The sequence below is a fragment of the Aricia agestis genome, chromosome 3 (assembly GCF_905147365.1).
Source record: "Aricia agestis chromosome 3, ilAriAges1.1, whole genome shotgun sequence".
NCBI classification, from domain to species: domain Eukaryota; kingdom Metazoa; phylum Arthropoda; class Insecta; order Lepidoptera; family Lycaenidae; genus Aricia; species Aricia agestis.
This window is the reverse complement of record NC_056408.1, coordinates 8915515-8936565: the sequence shown is the minus strand read 5'-3', so window position 1 is coordinate 8936565 and position 21051 is coordinate 8915515. Positions and strand designations below refer to the sequence as shown.

The 21051-nt window shown below is 37.0% G+C and overlaps 2 protein-coding genes across 4 annotated transcripts in view; one reads left to right on the top strand and one right to left on the bottom strand.

Moving 5' to 3' along the window:
• LOC121740250 (autophagy-related protein 16-1) overlaps nucleotides 1-21051 on the top strand; it is a 202032-nt gene that overhangs the window by 14246 nt on the left and 166735 nt on the right. For all 3 annotated transcript variants that reach the window (XM_042132889.1, XM_042132888.1, XM_042132891.1), the window contains 3 exons: nucleotides 593-740; nucleotides 1520-1625; nucleotides 2348-2493. In XM_042132889.1, the coding sequence (XP_041988823.1) occupies nucleotides 593-740; nucleotides 1520-1625; nucleotides 2348-2493 (400 nt within the window). The remainder of the gene's footprint in view (nucleotides 1-592; nucleotides 741-1519; nucleotides 1626-2347; nucleotides 2494-21051) is intronic.
• LOC121740249 overlaps nucleotides 18523-21051 on the bottom strand; it is a 45231-nt gene continuing 42702 nt past the window's right edge. The window contains exons 7-11 of the mRNA XM_042132887.1: nucleotides 20798-21039; nucleotides 20451-20695; nucleotides 20091-20340; nucleotides 19839-20009; nucleotides 18523-19752 (exon numbers count right to left, since the gene is read on the bottom strand). Coding sequence (XP_041988821.1) covers nucleotides 19252-19752; nucleotides 19839-20009; nucleotides 20091-20340; nucleotides 20451-20695; nucleotides 20798-21039 — 1409 coding nt within the window. The 3' untranslated portion in view covers nucleotides 18523-19251. The remainder of the gene's footprint in view (nucleotides 19753-19838; nucleotides 20010-20090; nucleotides 20341-20450; nucleotides 20696-20797; nucleotides 21040-21051) is intronic.

Here is a 21051-nt window from a genome sequence, read left to right as displayed (position 1 = left end):
TTTTAGACAGTAGGCAGACCCTCGAGGTTTGTTTGTATAACGATATGCCCAGCTGGCAGATCACAAATCACAAACGATATTGAGTTGAAATAACCCAACTGAATAACGTAGGCCCGCCATCTGTCTATAAATCGGCTACAAGAGTATCGTCCTATCAAATCGAATCCGACATCTCCGTCTTTCTCTTTGTTTCTTCTTCGTGATTCTATGCAACGCATCTGAGCATTGTGGCTTCGCTCCTATGGCATGTACTGCATCGCATGTAAACGCATTACGAGAATGCATTTTTAAATCAATACAACAATATCTGTACATTCTTAACAAAAGCTAGGTGGTATCGAGGGGCGCCAATTTTTCTATTGTTTTGTCAATTCCTCTACTGTTATGTATTTTTATTGAATTTAATTTTGTAAAAATGTTAAAATATAAATTCTAACATGACAACTTTTCACCACGGAGATTGGATATGCTGAAATAACAAAATGCAAAAAAATGTACATTATAAAGTGCAAAATTATCGGTTACGAATGCTTGCAAGCGCTTGAATGGAAACCATTTTTCTTCTTTTATACAATGGAACGTTTAATTTCAGGAAAAGGAACGACAAGATACGGAAAGATCTAGAAGAGGCGGCTAGAGAAGGGGGCAGCAGAAGTAGTGGGGGTTCGGCTAGTTCGGCAGAAGACAAAATGGGCTCGCTACCTTACTATGTGCTTCCAGACAAAGTGGCCTTAAGATTTGTGAGTAAAATTTTGCAAAGAACTACCTTTGTTACGATTTATTTCGTTGCGGGTCCAAAAACATTTTGTGTTCATCTCTCTCTCATTTTTGTGACCATGTCAAAGTGTTGGGGAAACTCTATCTATCCTGATCTACAGGAATTAAAGTATGTACTTACATACTGTGTTTTTAGCATAAAGTTAATATACCTAGCGGAATAGAGAAACAAAGGCCTGAGCAAAAGAGATGTCACTATCAGTAACACTGCGTGGTAAAAAGAGATGTGTGATACATGAGAGCAGCACTCTTTTTTTGACGTCCAGTCGGCACTTGCCGCACGTTGACAATATTTTAATCCATAGAAATCATGTTCAATCATTCTTGTGTAAATACGTACACATATTTTAACACACAGATGAAACCAATTTCGGTTTCGTTTGACAGTTCGAGATTGTTGCTCTATTCCGCTAGGTATATTAACTTTATGGTTTTTAGACGCGATTAGATTGCACTAGATCACGCTCTATGGATAAATAATGAAAAATCATTTTCTTTATTTTTATCTAATTATAACGATGAATCTCAATGTTTTGTTAGGTTTTTGCATACATTTTATTTAGAATTATAATTGTGTAATCATTAATTAACATAACGTGGATTATTCACGTTGGTCCATATTCCATAATGTAATGAATAGAAGCGATTGCCTATAATTGTGTATGGTATAGACAGCTTTGCACTTGCCAATCATAGTCCAACTGGCAATTTCGGCAACATATTAATAAAGTCCATATTTCAGGACGCACACGATGGTGACGTGAACGCAGTAAAGTGGAGTCCGACGGATCGACTCGTCGCGACCGGCGGAGACGACAGGAAAGTCAAACTGTGGGATGTTTCTAAAAGTAAGTCTTCACGTAAAAGATGTCATAAACCTGAATGTGGATTATTTTCATTGTATATTTGTTGTGAAAATATATAAACATGGAGGATTTTATTAGAACAGACGAGCATGCTCATGTGTTAGATCTTTAAATAAAAATGACCATTTTGCCTATGAAACAATCATTCAGTGCCTGTAGGGGTTTGGTAGGGGTGAGCAGGAACATATTTTGACGTTATGTAATCATAACGTTATATAATGCCAACTTTCAAGAGATCTTTAAACCATACAAAATACTTTCAGTATCCGCACCCTTCTAAAACTCGTGCTCACGCGTGTCATCATAATAGTACTATGTTGACAACAAAATATTTAATCTTCTAATATATAAAATTCTCGTGTCACAATGTTAGGCCGCGTACTCCTCCGAAACGGCTTTACTGATTTTAACCAAATTTTATATGCATATTCAGTGGGTCTGAGAATCGGCTACTGGGTACTTTTTATATTGATAAGTGCATTTGTTGAATATATAATAGTAAATTATTACAACTCGAGACTGACGGCGACCATTGTTTGTGCGACGGGATAGCGATGGACGTTGCCATGGTGACATACTTATTTAATCACTTCAATAAAATAATATGGGCGCAATAACGTTATTATTTCGCCCATATTATTAATATGGCAAAGAAACATTTGCCGGAGCAGCTAGTATAAGTATATATATTTTATTTTTCCCAGTGGGCATGGTAGAGAGTAAAGGCGCACTGGTCGGTTCGAACGCGGGCGTCATGTCAGTGGACTTCGACTCGACGGGCGCGTACTTAGTTGCCGGCTCCAACGACTTCGCCAGCCGAGTGTGGACGGTGTCCGATCAGAGATTGAGGGTGAGTTTCTTTATATGACGTCATTGAGTTCATAAACATGTGTGATGAATATAAAGGGTTTAACAAAACTAAGTAATATGTAGTACTTTAGGGTGTGTAAGTGTTCTTTGTAGAGTCAATGTGAAAGTACAGCGCTGAAAGATCATTTTTTTCACTTTTGTATGGAGAATCTCGTGACTCTAGGGCGCTTGCACGGGCAAGCTCCCTAGAGTCACGAGTTATACACCAATATATTTTTTTAACTTTTGACCTGAATGGTCAAAAGTTAAAAAATATGTTGGTCTTTCAGCGCTGCCACTTTCACCGTGAACTCTCTACAAGGAACACACACTAAAGTATTATCACTTAGGGTTGCTATTCCCTGTAGAGAACTGGTTGTGTGTTGACTTTGCCAGCAGAGTGTATACGGTAACTGACCAGAGATATAGCGCGAGTTTTTTTATATGTGACGTCATAGAGTAGATTTGTGTGACGTCATTGAGTGTTCGACCAATGTGTGTGTAGTAAATTATACAGAGGTATGAATCAGATACGGGCGCAGCCTTGGCAGGGTGGAACCGATGTTTTAGGGATGTAAACTGCGAAATTTTTGAATACAGTTAGTAATGGGCACAATACTTTTGTCGAAATATTCACATAGTGAATATCCTCGATATTAAAGACCCGCTTGTCAAGAACTTTATCTATGTTCTATATCTGAGAGCTGATGTTAAAAATGTAAAGAAAAATTGTTATTACTCACATAATAAACTTCATTAGGACTTATGCCCAGTTTTGTTTTTGACAGGAGTTTATCTTTGACCAGCGTTGGTATTATACCCTATGCGTTTTAAGATGATATGCGTGACACATTATAATTGACAATAGTAGGGAAGTTACCTAACAAAAATTAATCGATTTCGTAAAGGAATTGCAATCGAAATTATCGATTCGTATTCGATTCGGCACCACTGAAATGTCAGTACATTTCAGTGGTGCCGGCGATTTAATATGGCTGCCCTTTTTTATCGATTTGATTTCGATTCAACAGAGTCAATCTCTATTGACATAGGTTCCGTTTCATGCATCTGACATTTTTCAAATGTTTTCGTAACAATAATTTTATACTCCTATTTCACAGTTAGTAATATAATTTTATATTAATAAGTTAGCATTTAGCAATTTTTCATTTTTATTAATTTACAATTAAAGGAAACATTTGTTTTTGTAGATGGAATATAATTATTACATTTTGATTTTTTTGTTTTCTTGTAAAAAAAATCCGTAGCAAGGAATATGAGAACTGTCACCCATATCATCTTAAAACGCACAAATTATAGTTAACGATTCGTCAAATAATCAAAAGCGCTTGTTAATAACTCCTCAAGATGCCTTAATAGGTTTAACATTTTCTAATGCAAATGGTTGCCTCCACAATACAACTAGACTAATTAGTAATAAAGTAGAACTTATCTTAAAACGCTTATAGATTAATTTTCACAAACCTAGAACGTACAATCATCTAGCTAAGATTTAATTTTTATCCGTCATTTTGCTCATGGAAACTAAAATCACTTTACTGGCGCTGCGTGAGTAAGATTAATAGTTCATCTAGAAAGGTAGTCTAGAAAGCACGGCCTGGACTAAAAAACAACAAGTAAGTACTCTATTATCACCTGACGTTATTATTAATTATACTTACAATGTACTGCGTGGTTGTACGAAGATTTATTTAAAAGTGCTAGGGGCTCACAACCTTTTTGAAGTGTATTTGCCATTTGGAGTAGTGCCAAATTAAATATTTTTTTTGTTCTTCTTAATCGGTTTATTTTGATGGTATTCCATATTTTGCAATTCAACCGCAGTTAAACCATACCTACATATTATTTTAATTTGACTGTTGAAAGACTCCTGTCTTTTTGTGATATATCAGCATTCCTAGGGTTCTAATATATATAAATATATCTAATTTGGATGTAAAGAAAAAAAATTGCATGATTTGCTACCCAACGGAATTCAGTAAAACTATTATTTTAATTTATTATTACTCAATTAAATTACAATCATATTATTATCTGACAGTTTAAATCTTATTAGCAATCATCTACATGCAAGGTTTGTGCACACAACCCCAGGCAAAAAGATGATTAAGATTATAAATCCTTTTTATTTTATTCAACTTCCAAGAAAATTAAATGAAATAATATTATGTTTAACAGAATGATTATCAATCTGGCATTGTAAGGTTTGTACTGCTATTATAATATTTCTTATTATAATTGAACTAGATATCCCGCGCGGCTTCGCCCGCGTAAATTAGGAATTTTACAGAAACCGTACATTTTCCCATAAAAAATAGCTATATACTCCCTTCACGTGGTCTACTCTATATCTGTGCTATATATTGCTTCAAAAATTGTTCCAGTAGTTTGTGAGATAAACTCTTTCTAATATTTCCCCTGATTTTCCCACATTTTCCTGAGTTTCTTCGGTATAAATTTTGAGGAGCTCCATCGATTACTTATGAATCCTTCATCAAATCACCACTTTTGTGAATATAATACCAAATTAGGATGTACCAAAAAAAAATTTTGAAAATCGGTTAACAAACGGCGAAGTAATCGTTGAACATAGAAAAAACCTCCCCCATTTTGAAAGTCGGTTAAAGTGTTATTCTGATGTAAAGGTAAGCTATATTATTGTAAGGTTTCATTAAAATCCGTTCAGTAGTTTTTGCGTGAAAGAGTAACAAACATCCATACATCCAAACAAACTTTCGCTTTTATAATATTAGTAGGATTTAACGGTTACTCATTTGCGTCATGCGTGTTATCGCTTACTTTGCAATTTTTTAACAGCAAGAAACACCTGATTTTATCCACGTGCTCTTACACGTGTCCGTGCCTCGTGTCCAGTTAGCGAACAAAGGTTAATACATGTTTTTGTGTCAATTAACAAAAGCAGGGACCTCCACCGATGACCGAACGCCTTACAATATCGTGCGCCGTCAGCCGGGTGAATATTAAGCGGAGCATTAAGCAATTCGGATGAAGATCGCGTTGCGGTACAATTCGTGAGCAATAAATCCGAGTGCCCAATAAATGTAGGAATAACAATAATATAGATCGGAGGTGAGCGGTCTGTCGGAAGTGATCAGCGCGCGCACGAAGCGCCGACGCGCGCTAACGACCCGCTAATAGGGTTCGTGCGCGCGACCCCGCCCTCCGCGCGCCGCAACCCCGCCCCACCCCTCCCACACCCGCCGCACACCCGCCGCATACCCGCCGCATACCCGCCGCACAGCCATATTATCCCAACTTATGGACAATTTTACACCTATTGTTACATACAATTTTGTAACTGTTGCACGCTTTTTGTGAATTCGAGGCTAAAAGGCGTGACCCCGCCTCCCGCGCTGGATATTATACCGACCTCCGTACAATTTTACACCCATTGTCATAAACAATTTTGTAACAGTTACGTTTTTTGTCAGCTAATATTCGAGACGAGGATGCGGAGACTGGGCGTGTAATTTTGGGTCTGTTTATGCTTCTTGTTGAGTGGCGAACTAACGATATCATAGATTGAATACGTGCCAGAATAAGCTCGTCGAGCAAGAGAGACCGCTTGACGGTTTTTTGCGTGTTACTTCTCAAGCCCCATTCTGTAGTCGACTACAGAATGGGGCTTGAGAAGACAACGACTACCACAATAAGTAGGAAGTAGGAAGATACGTCTGCAAGCGAGTGATAAACGTGCCTCCAACTAAGGAGAGTAAGCCTACCAAAGGAGCAAGAAAAGTGTAAAGATTTTCAGATAAATAATGTACAAATTAAAGGCAGCCCTATGTTTTTAAGTCAAAAATAAGCTCCGCCTTCAGTCTATGAGCGTTTAGAGCCGTCAAAGCTGTAGCTGTTATAATAATATATCGTCGGTCGTAATTACTCATTTCCGATAAGAAGGCTGTTTCTGCGATTTCACATAGAAACTAGAAAGCAATGAATAAATACATATTAAGTGACATAGGAAATCGTTGATCAACAAAATCCCATGAACAATAGTTTGAGTAATTGTCCCGTCACGTAGTTTTTCCTAGGGTTGCCATATTGTATCAAACCTACCTTACTGGAATACGCCACGCCGTATTAATTTTACCCTAATTTTTACCTGCCTAAAGCATATCTATTAAAATCATTCCATTTGGAATCCCACATATTTTAAATTAAGCGCTTAGTGGAATCACCAACAACTATTTAACAAACAATACGTAACATTTTCGAAAGTATTCAGCGACAGCCCTGTTCTTATCTGTTTTGCTATGGTTTTACTCGTTTCTTCAAATAAGGAACTGTCAATCAGAGGTAATGATGAGCAGGTCCAATAAGCATGACGGATGAGTTTCACGCCACCCGCTGCGATGCCTCTCGTTACGTATTTTTGCATATAAGTAAAAAAACTCCAACGTGAAAAGGCTACGACCAAATTGCCACTGATTCATACTTACTTTTTATGCGAATATTCGGAATATCTTAATCAGAACGAGTTTTTTGGCGAATTTACAGGAAAGTAGCGGTTGTAATATGGGTTACAGGAAAATTGCTTCATTTGGTTGTTAAAAACCTTTTTGCGGTTCGAGTAATTTTGATTAAGAAACAACTCGAACAGCTCAGTTCTGTATGGTGTAGAGATAAACGAAGTTAATGATATATTTAGCACACGCTCGACATAAAATATCGCGTGACTATATTCAATTGAGTATCGACTTGACTATTATAAAGTCCGGGAATTTTCACTTGACACTTGAAAATAAGACAGCAAGAAAGTCACAGAACCAGTACATTTATACTAAGTATACCCCTATTAGGGTTGATGGCTGTTTATTTTGGTAGTTACTGAACAAGAAATTTTCGCTTAAAGCTATCCATATTATGCAAAATTGCTCTAATTAAATACACGTCTTAGAGTTTGAACTAACCGGTAGTAATTATTCTATACTTAATATAATATTATAAAGCGGAAGAGTTTGTTAGTTTGAACGCGCTAATCTCAGGAACTACTGGTCCGATTTGAAAGAATCTTTCAGTGTTAGATAACCGAATTTATCGAGGAAGGCTATAGGCTATATTTTATCACGCTAAAACTAATAGGAGCAAAGAAATAGAGGAAAGTGTAGAAAAAACGGGGGGAAATTAATTGAAAGGGCATATTTGAACGCGCTTATCTCAGGAACTACTGGTCCGATTTGAAGAATTATTTCAGTGTTAGATAGCCCATTAATTGAGGAAGGCAGGCTATATTTTATCACGCTAAGTCGAAGAAATAGAGGAAAGTGTAGAAAAAACGGGGGAAAATATTTGAAAGGGCTTATTTGAACGCGCTAATCTCAGGAAATTAATCTCAAGAATCTTTCAGTGTTACATAACCCGAGTATCGAGGAAGACTATATTTTATCACGCGAAAACTAATAGGAGCTAAGAAATAGAGGAAAATGTGGAAAAAACGGAGGAAATTATTTAAAATTGCATATTATCTTAAGAAACTACTGGAGCAATTTTTATGTTATTTGGCACACATGAAGAAAGACCACGTGAAAGGACATAGGTTTCTTTTTTTGCGGAAAAATGTACGGTTTCCGTGACTTTCCTAAATTACGCGGGCGAAGCCGCGCGGAACATCTAGTTTAATATATTTTTGCTGAATTCATTAATTAAGTTTAAATATAATGTTCTGGTCTTTTACCACAGAATAGGTACATATTAGTACATACAAGTACTTTTTCATACAAAAACATAAGCTCCGTCAAAATTTGACTTTTGACGGAGCACAAGTTAATGCTAGTAAGTAAACTAAGAACTGTGTTGCAATTTAAATAACTAGATTGTTTTGATTATAATTTTACTGACCTAACTTGGATAATATGATATATATTTTTTAATGAAATAAGGTGGCAAACGAGCAAACGGGTCACCTAATGGAAAGCAACTTCCGTTGCCCATTGACACTCGCAGCATCAGATGTTAGATCTGCAGGTGCGTTGCCGGCCTTTTAATAGTGAAAAGGGGAGGGTAGGGAAGGGAAGGGAATAGGGGAGGGTAGGGAAGGGAATAGGGTAGGGGATTGGGTCTCCGGTAAACTCACTTACCGAAGCATGGCTCTCCCACGTGTAAAATAGCTTCATTAAAAGATAAACAATAAGTCGCTTTATTACGGTACATTTCTTCCATCAGTCAACCTTAGAGTAGGGTTGTTGAGGAAGTGATTATGAGGAAGAGGAGGAGGAAGAGGAATTTTCACGCGCAAATTTAGAGGATGCGGATGAGGAAGAGGATATTTTTTGAGGAAGAGGATGCGGATGAGGAAGCGGATGAGGAGGAGGATGATAGGAAATTATAAATACTAGCTGACCCAACCCAAGTCTTTGTCCTGTCTGTACATAACTAGGTGCATACATTACACAAAAATTAATTAACAGGGCATTTTCCAGTGGACCAAGGACCAAACTATGAATCTAAACCATTCTCAAAACACACACAATAAAGAATCATCAAAATCGGTCCAGCAAATAAGGAGGAGTTCAGTAACATACACAAGTCACAACACACGCACACAAAAAAAAGATGAGTAAATGATACAATGGGGATTGTCCATTTTTTTTTAATTTTGCTTATTACAAAAACATTTCGAGGAATAAGGTCAGTGATCGTTTTTCTGTATATAAACGAAAAAAGTACCCATTAGTTACTTATATTTTTGAACAAATATGTTTAACCTTTGTTTGACCTTCAATGGCGTTAAATTAGCAATAAATTCGACCAACATTACGTTTCGAAGTTTTGGTAAGCTTCTCGTATCAGCTTTCACATAATGAGAACTTGCATTTGACGAACCAGCCATTATAAATAAGATTGAAAGGAAATTTAAAACATACTGCAGAGGTCAATGGGCGGCCGATAATGACGCCAGAGCGAAGCTTTAAAAATTTATTGAGAAAAAACTAGCCAATGAATTTCAAAATTATTAAATTTATATTCTTAAAATACCCTATTTTAACGAAAAAAAAATATGAAAGTACATGTGATTTTTTTGTACAATGCCCATTCTCTGGTACTGGCGTGTGCGTTGGCATGATTGTATACGCGACGCGCATGCGCAGCGAAATTCCTCATAAATTCCTCTTAAATTTTGAGGAAGCGATAGCGGAAGAGGATTTTTTTATTTTTATTTATGAGGATGCGGTAACATTTGAGGAACCCAAAATATTGCGGAACTTCCTCATTATGAGGAAGCGGAAGAGGAATCCTCAGCAACCCTACCTTAGAGTCCCATTGTATTGTAGTTCCAACTTAATCTGAAGCACTATTACAAGACATATTATATAACTAGATGTCCCACGCAGCTTCGCCGGCGTAAATTAGTAATTTTACGGAAACCGTACATTTTCCCATAAAAAACAGCTTATGTCCCTACTCCCTTCACTTGTTCTACTCCATATCTGTGCCAAATATTGCCATAAAAATTGCTCCAGTAGTTCGTAATTTCTAATATTTCCCCCGTTTTTTCCACATTTTCCTTTCCTTTTCTTCGGTCGTATAAGTCTTAGCGTGATAATATGTAGCCTATGTCTTACTATTATATATTTATTGTCTTACTCGATAAATGATCTATCTAACACTGAGATAAGTTTTTGAATCGGACCTGTAGTTCCTGAGATTGACGCGTTCAAGCAAACATACTCTTCAGGTTTATAATATTAGGTAGGTATAGATTTTTTTAATTATCGCTTGACAAACTCGAGTCTCGATCTAAAAGACTATGAAATGGTATAATATGGTAGTGATGATGATGAATGTAATTCGCATAGTAGCATATGCTTTCCGTTCTTAAAACAACGGCAAAACCAAAGACTTCTACTGAGGTAGACATGCCATACTCTACGAAATGACATTTGAAAAGCAATCCTAAAACAATACACTAAAAACATTACACACACAAACAAAAATATATCTTCGTAGTCAAGGGCCAACATTATTTTGTAATAAGAGTGACATGGATGGTCTATATGGTGTTCGGTTATAATACCGAACGCAAGCGTAAGGGAACATACCCATACTACGTGACCCATTTAGGACGGGTCTTCAAAATACTACGCTCGGTCACAAGAGGGGGGAGTGGGTCTAGAGTTTTGTCATGTAGTCAATTTCGACGAGAGAAACGTCATACGAATTTTTTTTTCTCGCAATTTAATACTTGTCACTGGCATTTATTATGGTTATTTATATGCTATAGCCAACAGCCACTAAAAAAACAGGCACTTCTGTCACTTGTCAGGCATTTTGAAATTTGGTGAAGCTGTAAAGCTTGGTGATCATTTATTATATTTGGTGTTCGATTACAATTTGAACTACAGTCGTGACTAAAATAGCTAGTACGAGTATGTGCCATCCAGGAAATTGAATCCTTAATTTTAGGTAGTTGACAGAACAACATCATGTAGTCGGATCATGTCAATTCAATCCCACCAAAAACATTTTCAATGTTCAAATTAACTGGGTAAAACGCGATGGTTTGATAAAACGCGACCAAATTACTTAGGTCCGCGATCTGCCTACGAATCAACTACACTGATAGTACATCTTTGAATTGCGGGAGACAGTGAACTAAATATTTTTCTTACGCTCCTTCGCTGGGACTGCACCCCTCTGTTCCTATGTTTGACGATTTGGTCTGTTATATTTTATCAGTGGAGTAACATTAACAACAACAACATTGAAGTTAATATTGAATATTTTATCCTTTGTTTATTTTTTTCTTATTATGGCGTTTCGGCTATATAACCATGGCAAGTATCAAATAAGTAGCGGGAAAACTATGTTCTTGTAACAATTTTTAGCATCGATTTTCTATTTAGTAGAGTCCAAAGTCTAGTTAAAGTCAAAGTAAAAGTCAATGCAGTCAAGGACTCAAGTCGGTCGATTCAGTAAAATGGTAGAAGCTTTACTAAAACTTTCGATGGTGTTTAGTATGGAACACAAAAGGCACGTTTCTGGAAGTTGTATCACTGGCCTATACTTGTGCATGATAATAAATATCATGCACAAGTAATAATAATAATAATAATAATAGTCTACCAATAAAACACATTAAAAACCCAGAACAATCTTAGGAAATTAATAAAAACACATAAACGTCACTATTTCACATTCTAGGCTAAACTCTTCCTTCGTTTATGTCCTAAAAATTTTTGACTTAAGCATGCAACCTTATTTTATTTATTTATTTAACTCAGGCGTCTTGGCCCATAATATAAATACCTTATAGACTAACATACATGCAATTATACTAAAAACTAATACTAGGTAACACTTAAACACTAAACACGTATTGTCTGCGACGTGGGGCGGGACGTATTCGGAAGTCGTCCTCGGAACCTCCTGCAGACGACTCCAATCGGCCAGAACTTCTCCTTCTCGAAGGTCGGTAGATAGTGCGTCGGGACTCTCACTACAAAGGAGCTAAAACTCACTTTGTGGCGGGACTCCAAGCGCTCGAACCTCAAGACGAAGGTTATGGCTACCACACACGCTACGGTCTACCGGAGGGGTCACCTGCAGGTATGCCTGCGCAGGTGTCACTCGAAAGAATTGATTCTCGATTTTGCGCCGGACGAATGCGCAGGTCCAAGCAACTGCACAGGCCTATTCCCATTTCCCACACACATTCCGATTTACTTGCGCAGGCATACCTGCACAGGTAGACCTCTCCGGTAGACCGTTGCGTGTATGGCTAACATTAGACTGTATTTAATTGTTTATTATTGGTTTTTTTCTAGTTATAAGTAATATTTTAGTTACTTAAATTTTAATATTTTATTCCTTTGTTAATGTCCTAAAAATTATATTCAATAATCCCTAAAAAACCTACAACTAAATAATATGATTTATTCAAACAAGAACCTCTTTTATGCAACATACCGTTCATGGTCGGTAGACTGCCGATTACCTAAATATTCTGCAGATTGTCTAGTAATGTAGGAATAGAATCAATTTTTTGCACTTTAACTTACTCACCCAGAAAATCTGCAGAATACCGCGTGAATTTGCACTCTAACTGGCTTACGTAAATTAACGGTAACATATGCAAACATACATACATACATAGCCTGTGACACACATAACTCTTACTTTTTGCTTTGCTATAGCCAGGTAAAAATTATTCATCTATTGTGAACAACTATGATAGTTACCTGTGAAAGGTAATCCCTGAAGATTTATTTATATATTTTTTACAAAATCTTTTTATTTTTACACAAGATAGCATTTTGCCCTTTGATTACAATAATTAGTATCTGAAAATAAAACTAAGTTTGTTTTAAAAATTTCTTTGCTAACCGTACACACTCGCATACGACCGTCGCGTACAGCGTGCCAGTGAAGACTGACTGCAACGGTGTGAATTAGCTCTATTAGACGGCGGACAATTTGGTGCGTATGGCCCGTCTACATCAGTTTAAATAGAAGTCTTTGGCCAAAACTCCCAAACTTGTTTCTTTCAACAGCAAAAACAGGAGTTCTCACAGCATCGGTATACTAGGTACACCTCGGTGCAAAATCTTACTTGTTGGTAGCATATGCTTAGAATACTTCTCACGAAACCGAAGACACCACATGTTTCCCTATAAATTTTGAGGAGTTCCCTCGATTACTTATGGATCCTTCATCAGATCACCACTTTTGTGAATATAATACCAAATTGGGATGATACCCTATATACCAAAAGAAAAAATTTGAAAATCGGTTAACAAACGGCGGAGTAATCGTTAAATATTAGAAAACGAACATAACACCTCCCCCAATTTGAAAGTCGGTTAAAATTGTAGCCTATGTGTTATTCTGATGTATATAAGCTATATTATTGTAAAGTTTCATTAAAATCCGTTTTGCGTGAAAGCGTAACAAACATCCATACATCCATACCTACATCCAAACAAACTTTCGCCTTTATAATATTAGTAGGATATGTATAAAACAAGTCACTGAAATTCGCAATGTCATTCAAATATAATATGAAATAATCGTGAATGGCCTTGTGGTTTTACTATAGTCACCGGATATTTACAACCTGTTAACGATATTATGTTGATTTCCTTTCGAAGAAATTGCAAACAATTTTTCCGATTACACGGCTACCGTCTTGCGTGTTTCGGACTTTATAATTTACTTTGATACTGTACGCCGTATGCAGCATTAATTCCTCTGTAAATTCCACTCATCACGGCATGGGAGCGTAATCAGTAGGATCAGATGTAATTTTCTGAGCTATGCAATGATAAAATACCGACGAAAATCCAGGATTCTTTACTAATCCTGTGTTTGGATGTAGAATTTATGTGAAGTAAATAGTGTTTTTCTTTAAAGTGCAGCTAAAGTTGGTTATTAGTGTGAAAACTGAGCTCGGCTCTAGGAAACACAGAAAAGGTAATAAATAAGTAGTGACGTTAGAACTTGTAATTTTATTGGAGACCCTTTTTTTTTATGCGCAGGGGAAACCCATCATGGGTGCCCCGGGTTGGGGATGTGCCTCAGTTAGCTGAAGCACCCCGAGGGTATGTGGGACTCTTACCCACTAAAACCACCTGCGGTTTGCCTTCAGCCGTATACGGAGGAATGTCCTGGATCTGTCTAACACAGGACTCCCTCCACGACCGGCCGGTCTACCTTAAAAGGGACCGGACTTCCACCAAAGTAAGGGAATTGGAGACCCTAGCCTAGTGGTTTTTGGTGTCTAGTATTTAAAAACTTTTAAAAGAGTTGTAACTATGATTAATTATTAATATCACTAAAATCCAGGAGAGCAATAATTACAATCAAGTTTGTTTCAGACCATAATAGTCGCTTAAATGTTGCTCTGTTTTATAATAGAGTTACTCTAGTTCACACAATATACTGAATTAAACGTACAAGTTCTTGTACACGTCGCGTACTCTATTCTTAAACGAAATCGTTCTAACATTATGCCGCATTCCCACGCATTAGCTACTACAAAGCTTTGCTTATGCTATAAGTGCCATATTCTAAAGAATGTAGAATGAAGCGAAGAGAAAAATTCTTGCAATATTTAGTCCAGTGAAAATGCTTTTCGACCTCAAAGCTATGTTAGGAAGCTTAAGTATGTATGTTTATAAAATATTATATCATTCTCGTTTATATTGTAACAAGATTCTAATATGTTCGTTATATTAATACTGGACAAGCTAAGGAAATTGTATAAGAAAGTCACTAGCCTTTTCTGGCTGTGATTATTACTATTGATGATAAGAGGTTTTATCAATTTTGGTTGGGAAAGTTACATATAAATTGTACATTGCTAATACTATGAATTAAAACTGGCTTAGCAGTTTTTCTTACGCTCTTTTTTAGGGTTCTGTACCCAAAGGGTAAAAACGGGAACCTATAATTACTAATACTAATAATTCGATGATGATGAAATACTAAAATCAAAATAAATTAAATATTTAAGGGCTTAAATACAAAAAACGTGATTTTTTGCCATTTTTGCTCGATATAAATGATGACAATAGATAGGCTCCTGAAATATTCACAAAATACTCAATTGTATTTATATTTTAATAATTAAGTAGAGATCGCCCAATGGTCGAAATTTGACCTGAGTTTCAACGACATTAGGACTACTACCTATATTTTGTAAAAAATATTGACTTTATCATATTATTTTTTTTTCAACTCCTGTCTCTGGGACTCAGCTGATCTCAGACTGGCCGTGTAAACATTGTCTAATAGTATCTAAGATTCAATAAAAAAACTATAATCCATTTTCAATTTGTCAACTTGTTGTCAACAGACTTCAACCATAAATAAAAGAGCATAATTCGTATGTATAGGCTTGTCACTCAAAAATCTGTCATCGTTCCTAGTGTGTGTGTTGTAGTGTGTGTAATGTTTTATTTGTTAAAAAAATGTATGATAAAAGCATAATTTCAAAATAATAATAGCTCGATGCACTCCTTCACCATATAAACTATAACTGTGCAAAATTTCATTCACCTACGTTTCCCCATTTTTCGTCAAAAGGGATACAAAGTTTTTCGCTTGCGTATTAATTATATAGATAATAAAATTTAAATAAAATAAAATAATAATCCCATACAAAAATACAATTTTTGGCATTTTTTTCCTCAATAACGGTACGGAACCCTTTGTGCGCGAGTCCGACTCGCACTTGGGCAAATATATTTATTTGTTAACACTATCTAACAAAAAATCCTCCAGATACTGGAGGATTTTATTGTTCGATAGAAAGAATAAAATGAAGGTTCATTTATCATTTCAGTATGATGACTGATGAGTGACGACAAAGTCTGTCCACGCTCCTGTGTCGGTCGCCAATCAATTTTATCAGAATGATACGTGTCTAGTCGGAGGTCTACTGTGAGGTCATTAACCCCTTTACGTCAGCTTCACTTTAAGCAACGTCATCGCCGCCGTGAGACATATTAGTCTCGGAAGAAATCAAATCGGCTACCGTTTTCTCACCGGCTGCAATAATTTTAAGTCTACTCATGAAAGCATCATGATCATTATGATGATTACAATCATTAAGTTTCGCCTGGACCATCTGTTTTAAACCACAACTCCTAATGAAGACCTGAACTATCGATCTTTGTAATACCTTTGCCATTAGTTTCTTCTCACCTATTTTCTATTTCTCGTAACTTTGAAACGAAGTGCGCTATTATTAAATAAGTATCTTAACTCATCATCACTGCTGTCGTAATTATCTACTATTGTAGTGTCATTATAGCTATCCAAGGGAATAGCAGCAACCATATGAAGATGCAAGGACCTCCTTTAATTAATAATAATTATATAGCTATTCTCCTGAATGCTTAGACTATTTGTGGACGATCTTGTTTTGTTACTTTTTAACCGACTTCCAAAAAGGAGGAGGTAATTAACAAAGGTAATTAACAAAAGATAGACTATACTATACTTCTCAAATTTCTATATATATGACTTTGATCAAATCAATTTAAACAATTTATCAGACCTTTATCACGTTTTCACGTAGTAAGTTTTTTTTTTTTTTATTACGAGCAAACGGGTCACCTGATGGTAAGCAACTACCGTCGCCCATGGACACTCGCAACATCAGAAGAGCCGCAGGTGTGTTGCCGGCCTTATAAGAGGGAATATGCTCTTTTCTTGAAGGTTTGCAGGTCGTATCGGTCCGGAAATACTGCTGGTGACAGTTCATTCCAGAGTTTTACAGTGCGCTATTCTAGTTTCTTCATCTCACCGCTCATTACTTTTCATAGCGACGTTTGTCCGCTGTTCTATTAAAACAATGTCTATTTATGGTGAAAATAGAATGTATGTGGTCATAAAAGAAATAGTCCGTGTTAGCAATAACAATGACACCATTGGACTGTTATTGTGCTCCATTACTCAGAGTAACAAGTCCCATAACTTTATAACGCTAGAGTCGATGGAAATTAGGTGTTTACTTTGGAAGTAGAGTTTCTGAGATTTCCCTACTTGTTACTTTTTATAAAGTAAATAATATTATGACAATTTCATTTTACTAACCTTAAATGTTTTTCAAAGGCTTATAATTTGTGTTATTGGTAATCTGCATATTTGTTAATAAACCTCATATTAGTTAAAAAGTCCAAGCAATTCATTTTTAATAAAATTTATGGCTTGTTGACTTTGGTTTTTACTTAGATACTAATAGATATATAATAATTATTGTAACTAAATAAATTTTAATTGCCTATTCTAACGCATTATGTACTGTGTATTAGATACATTTATAATTCTATAATTACTCGCAAAAAGTAATCTCAATAATTGTCTTTTTAAATCATATTATCTCGTAAGATAAGTGCATGTTTTATGAGAACCATACCGACTGCCCATATTTTATTAGCATCGATGCCGCTCGCAAGATAGAATCAAATAATTCGTTCAATAGAATCTGAACAAGATATCTGGACACCGTGATCTGGTTTGAGATCTTTGTTGCGGGTATCTAATAAATTTGATTCGTGGTCATTGAGACAGATTTGGCGTGATTTCCTTATCTTAATGTATACAACGAATTGATATGAACTTGTAGCTATTCTACTGAGGATTTTCTCTGGTTTATATATTTTAAGTAAGTACTATTTAAAGCTCTAGCAGGTGTAGAGCTACATGAAAGAACTTCAACTTTACTCGAGCAAATGTACAAATAATAACCGGCTACTTTTTCCATCGAGACGTCCGTTATGTTGCGCAAACCGCATCTTAATCTTTCAGACCTCGTCTATTTAAAGCTCATTTAAAGTCTCGTTAATCAAATCGTGCCTGCGGGCAGTTTTGCTTTTATGTTTTATTGCGATACGAAGAATGCGAAGCTTAATCATTCGAGTCGCGTAATCTCAATCTCGAGATAGATTCTTTACGGCGTTCGCTAATGGTGAGCTCGGCACGTGTTTGTGTGTCGCGTGCCGCCGTCGGCCGTCGTCGCCCGATGCTATCGCGCTCACGAACGACGTGAGGTGTGCCCCTTCACACGTGATTGTTTCACGCAAACTGCCAGATCCCATCTCCTAGATCACCGGCGCCGGTCAATGTCTCCGTTCCATTTTTGTAACGAGATTTTTATGGGAGTATTTCCCTAAGATTAAAAGGGTGTCATCTGATTCAAACATTACTGACCTCTTGGCTCTTGCTGATGATATCGTTCATGTTTTTTTTTATGATTTAGCGAAACATAACAGAAGAATAAATGGAAATTACTTAAAGAGCTTGGCTTCTTGAAAGCTTGTTCGGAAACATTGAAAGTTATCAATACTTAGTAATTCAAATTGTGTTGATGATGAGTAAATAGAATTTAAAACATAAGAAGCTACAAAACTTATTATGTTAGAGTTCTAGTGTAGGGGTGAAATAAAATAAAAATATTAGATTTCATATTATTTATTGTAATTAATTGGCAATTTGGAAAAGTAATAAATTTATATTATAAGTTACATCACGTTTCGTAAGGCACTAGCAGTTTGTATATAATACTTTCAGTTTACATCAAGGTCATAGCATATTTTAACATAAGCGCCTATTTTGTTAAATTAAGATTTAAGATTTGTATCAAAAGACATTCGCACACGAACATAAATAGAGTAGAAAAGAACTATTCTAAATTCAATAAATTACGATCCCGGGATGGCCGTCAATATATCGATTCTTGACTTAGGTCGCACGTTCTGTTATTTACTTAAAAGGTACGGAAATGTATTTTTTCTTATCACTATTATATCAGGCTTATTCTACTTGTAAAATATGGTACAATACGGCATCAGATTTTCACTTGCACGTAAAGTGAACGAATGAGCGACACGATCTTGATAACGACAAACGGCCTTGGTCCCGCCTCTGACACGAGAGATGGGGACAAGTGAGCGTACCCAGTCGCGTCATACACACAGTCTGCACGCACACGTAGCATCACTAGCATTCGTCACCACTCACACACGCTCTTGAGGTCGTCCCCGTCTCTATGTCTCGCACGTAAATCACTCCAATATTGCGGAAGGAGTTTTAGGAGTCAACGCGCTTTTCAAACTTAAATTAAAATCGCTGTCGCTGTCTTGCGCTCTCGTGAGACGAACGTATTCATCCAGCTTACTCGTAAGCTTCCGAGCTAGGACTCGACGGGGATATTTATGCTAATTTAAAATACTACTATTGCAGACGCACTTCTCGTACACTCGGAACGTACTCAAAAGTGCCTCTGATGTGCGCGAGAAAAACTAGCATCGTATACTTTGCAGAGGGCCGAGGGTGCGGTCGGACCGGGCAGGAGTTCCGCGGCCTTTGCTGCTGCTTTTCGTCTTTGCCAGCTGCAAGTCCAAGCTACGAGCACGACTAGTTGAGCTGCTACGAAGGCCGCCGCCGCTAACATAGCTCCAGCTGCGTTAACGCATGTCACGTCCGTTTCCTTGATGAATACAGAGTCCTCAGTCACGTTCTTCGATCGCTGCTTATCGAAACCAAACTTGTCGGTGATCTGGATCGTTTGTACTAGAAGCATATCGTCGGTGGGCGCGGCGGGCGTCGAACGTCTCTTCCTGCGGCCGTAGGACATGACCGATCGCAGATCGTTGGGGCTACCGTCGCATTGAACAGGTTCGCAAGTTGGCATACACGGTGTTACCAATGCACGGAACTGAACTACTTCAGACGATGGGAACTTGAAGGCATCGAAGTGTGACAATAGAATCTGGAAATTAATGAAAAAATTGGTTAATGAGACAGTCGATCCTATTTTATAATAAAAATAACAATTAAAAATAAATTCACAAATACCTTTCCGCTATTCGCAGACTTGTATAACGGTCCCATAATAAAGTGGTCTGTAGGACAACCGTCGCTGTCGATAAGAGTAATTTCGCTTGAATCAACGCCATCCATAGCGACAAGCTCTCGTACAAAGATCTCGAACGGCGAGTTGGGGTCCATGATCTCGAAACGAAGGGCCTGAAGAAATAATGTTATTAAAATATTGTTCAAATCTCTATTAAATTGCGTTGGTAGTAAATAAAATTTTATAATATTTACCAGTGGGTCTCCAACTTCGGCAGATGCAATGGTATCATCTCCACTCCTGTCCGTAATCCTCATGGCTACGTTAGGTGAATCGACAACAACCTCCTCGGTGATTCCAGTTGGAATATCACCATGAATGCCCAGATCCACTTCATTAGCCACCGTTTTGTTGGTCAGATCGTATTGACATGTAACAGCCAGACCAAGATCGGAGGATGTGACAATGGTGTCGTGATGCTGAATGACCACGTCGTTCAAGTATCTGAAACATACATTAATTGTATTTATTGTTACGGATTTCCTGATTTATCTGTCAAATTGATACAAAAAATACTATTTTGAAATAAGCCAAGATCATTCGATGATAGTCACCTGCCAAGTCCGTTTTGTTTTACGTTGCACTCAATGTTGTTGTATCCCATGTGCAATTCGAATTCCAAGCTTTGTTTGACATCCACAACGCACGAGTTAGGGCTTCCCTTTGCGTAGATTTTGCCGTCGAACAATTTGGAGGTCTGAATTCGTGCAACCATGTCACCGGCGCGACAGTCAATAGATACGTTGTAACACGAGGACAATTCGTATGTTGCTGCTTCAGCTACCTCCAAGTAAGGATCCTGAAAACAAAAAAATAACATTTTTTAAAATATCCCGTTACTGAACTACTCCTTTTTTTTTCTTTCTTAATTCAAATTTTAAAGATTTCAAACAAGAAATACCTCAATGTCGGTAAGGGTAGCTCTTGAATGATGCGAGAGGCGGCAGACGTGATCACCGGTATCCCCGTGATCGTATGAGTGGCATCGGAATGGAGAGTTCATGCAGTGCTCGCGACATTCTTCCAAAGTTTCAACGTCTTGATAAACTGAGTCTACGGTTTTCAAAATGCGACCTCCCATCTTCTTGAATTCGCAAAGCTTCGTAGGCTCCTCGACGCAATTGTTTTCCAGATAATCCGTATCTAAAAATATAC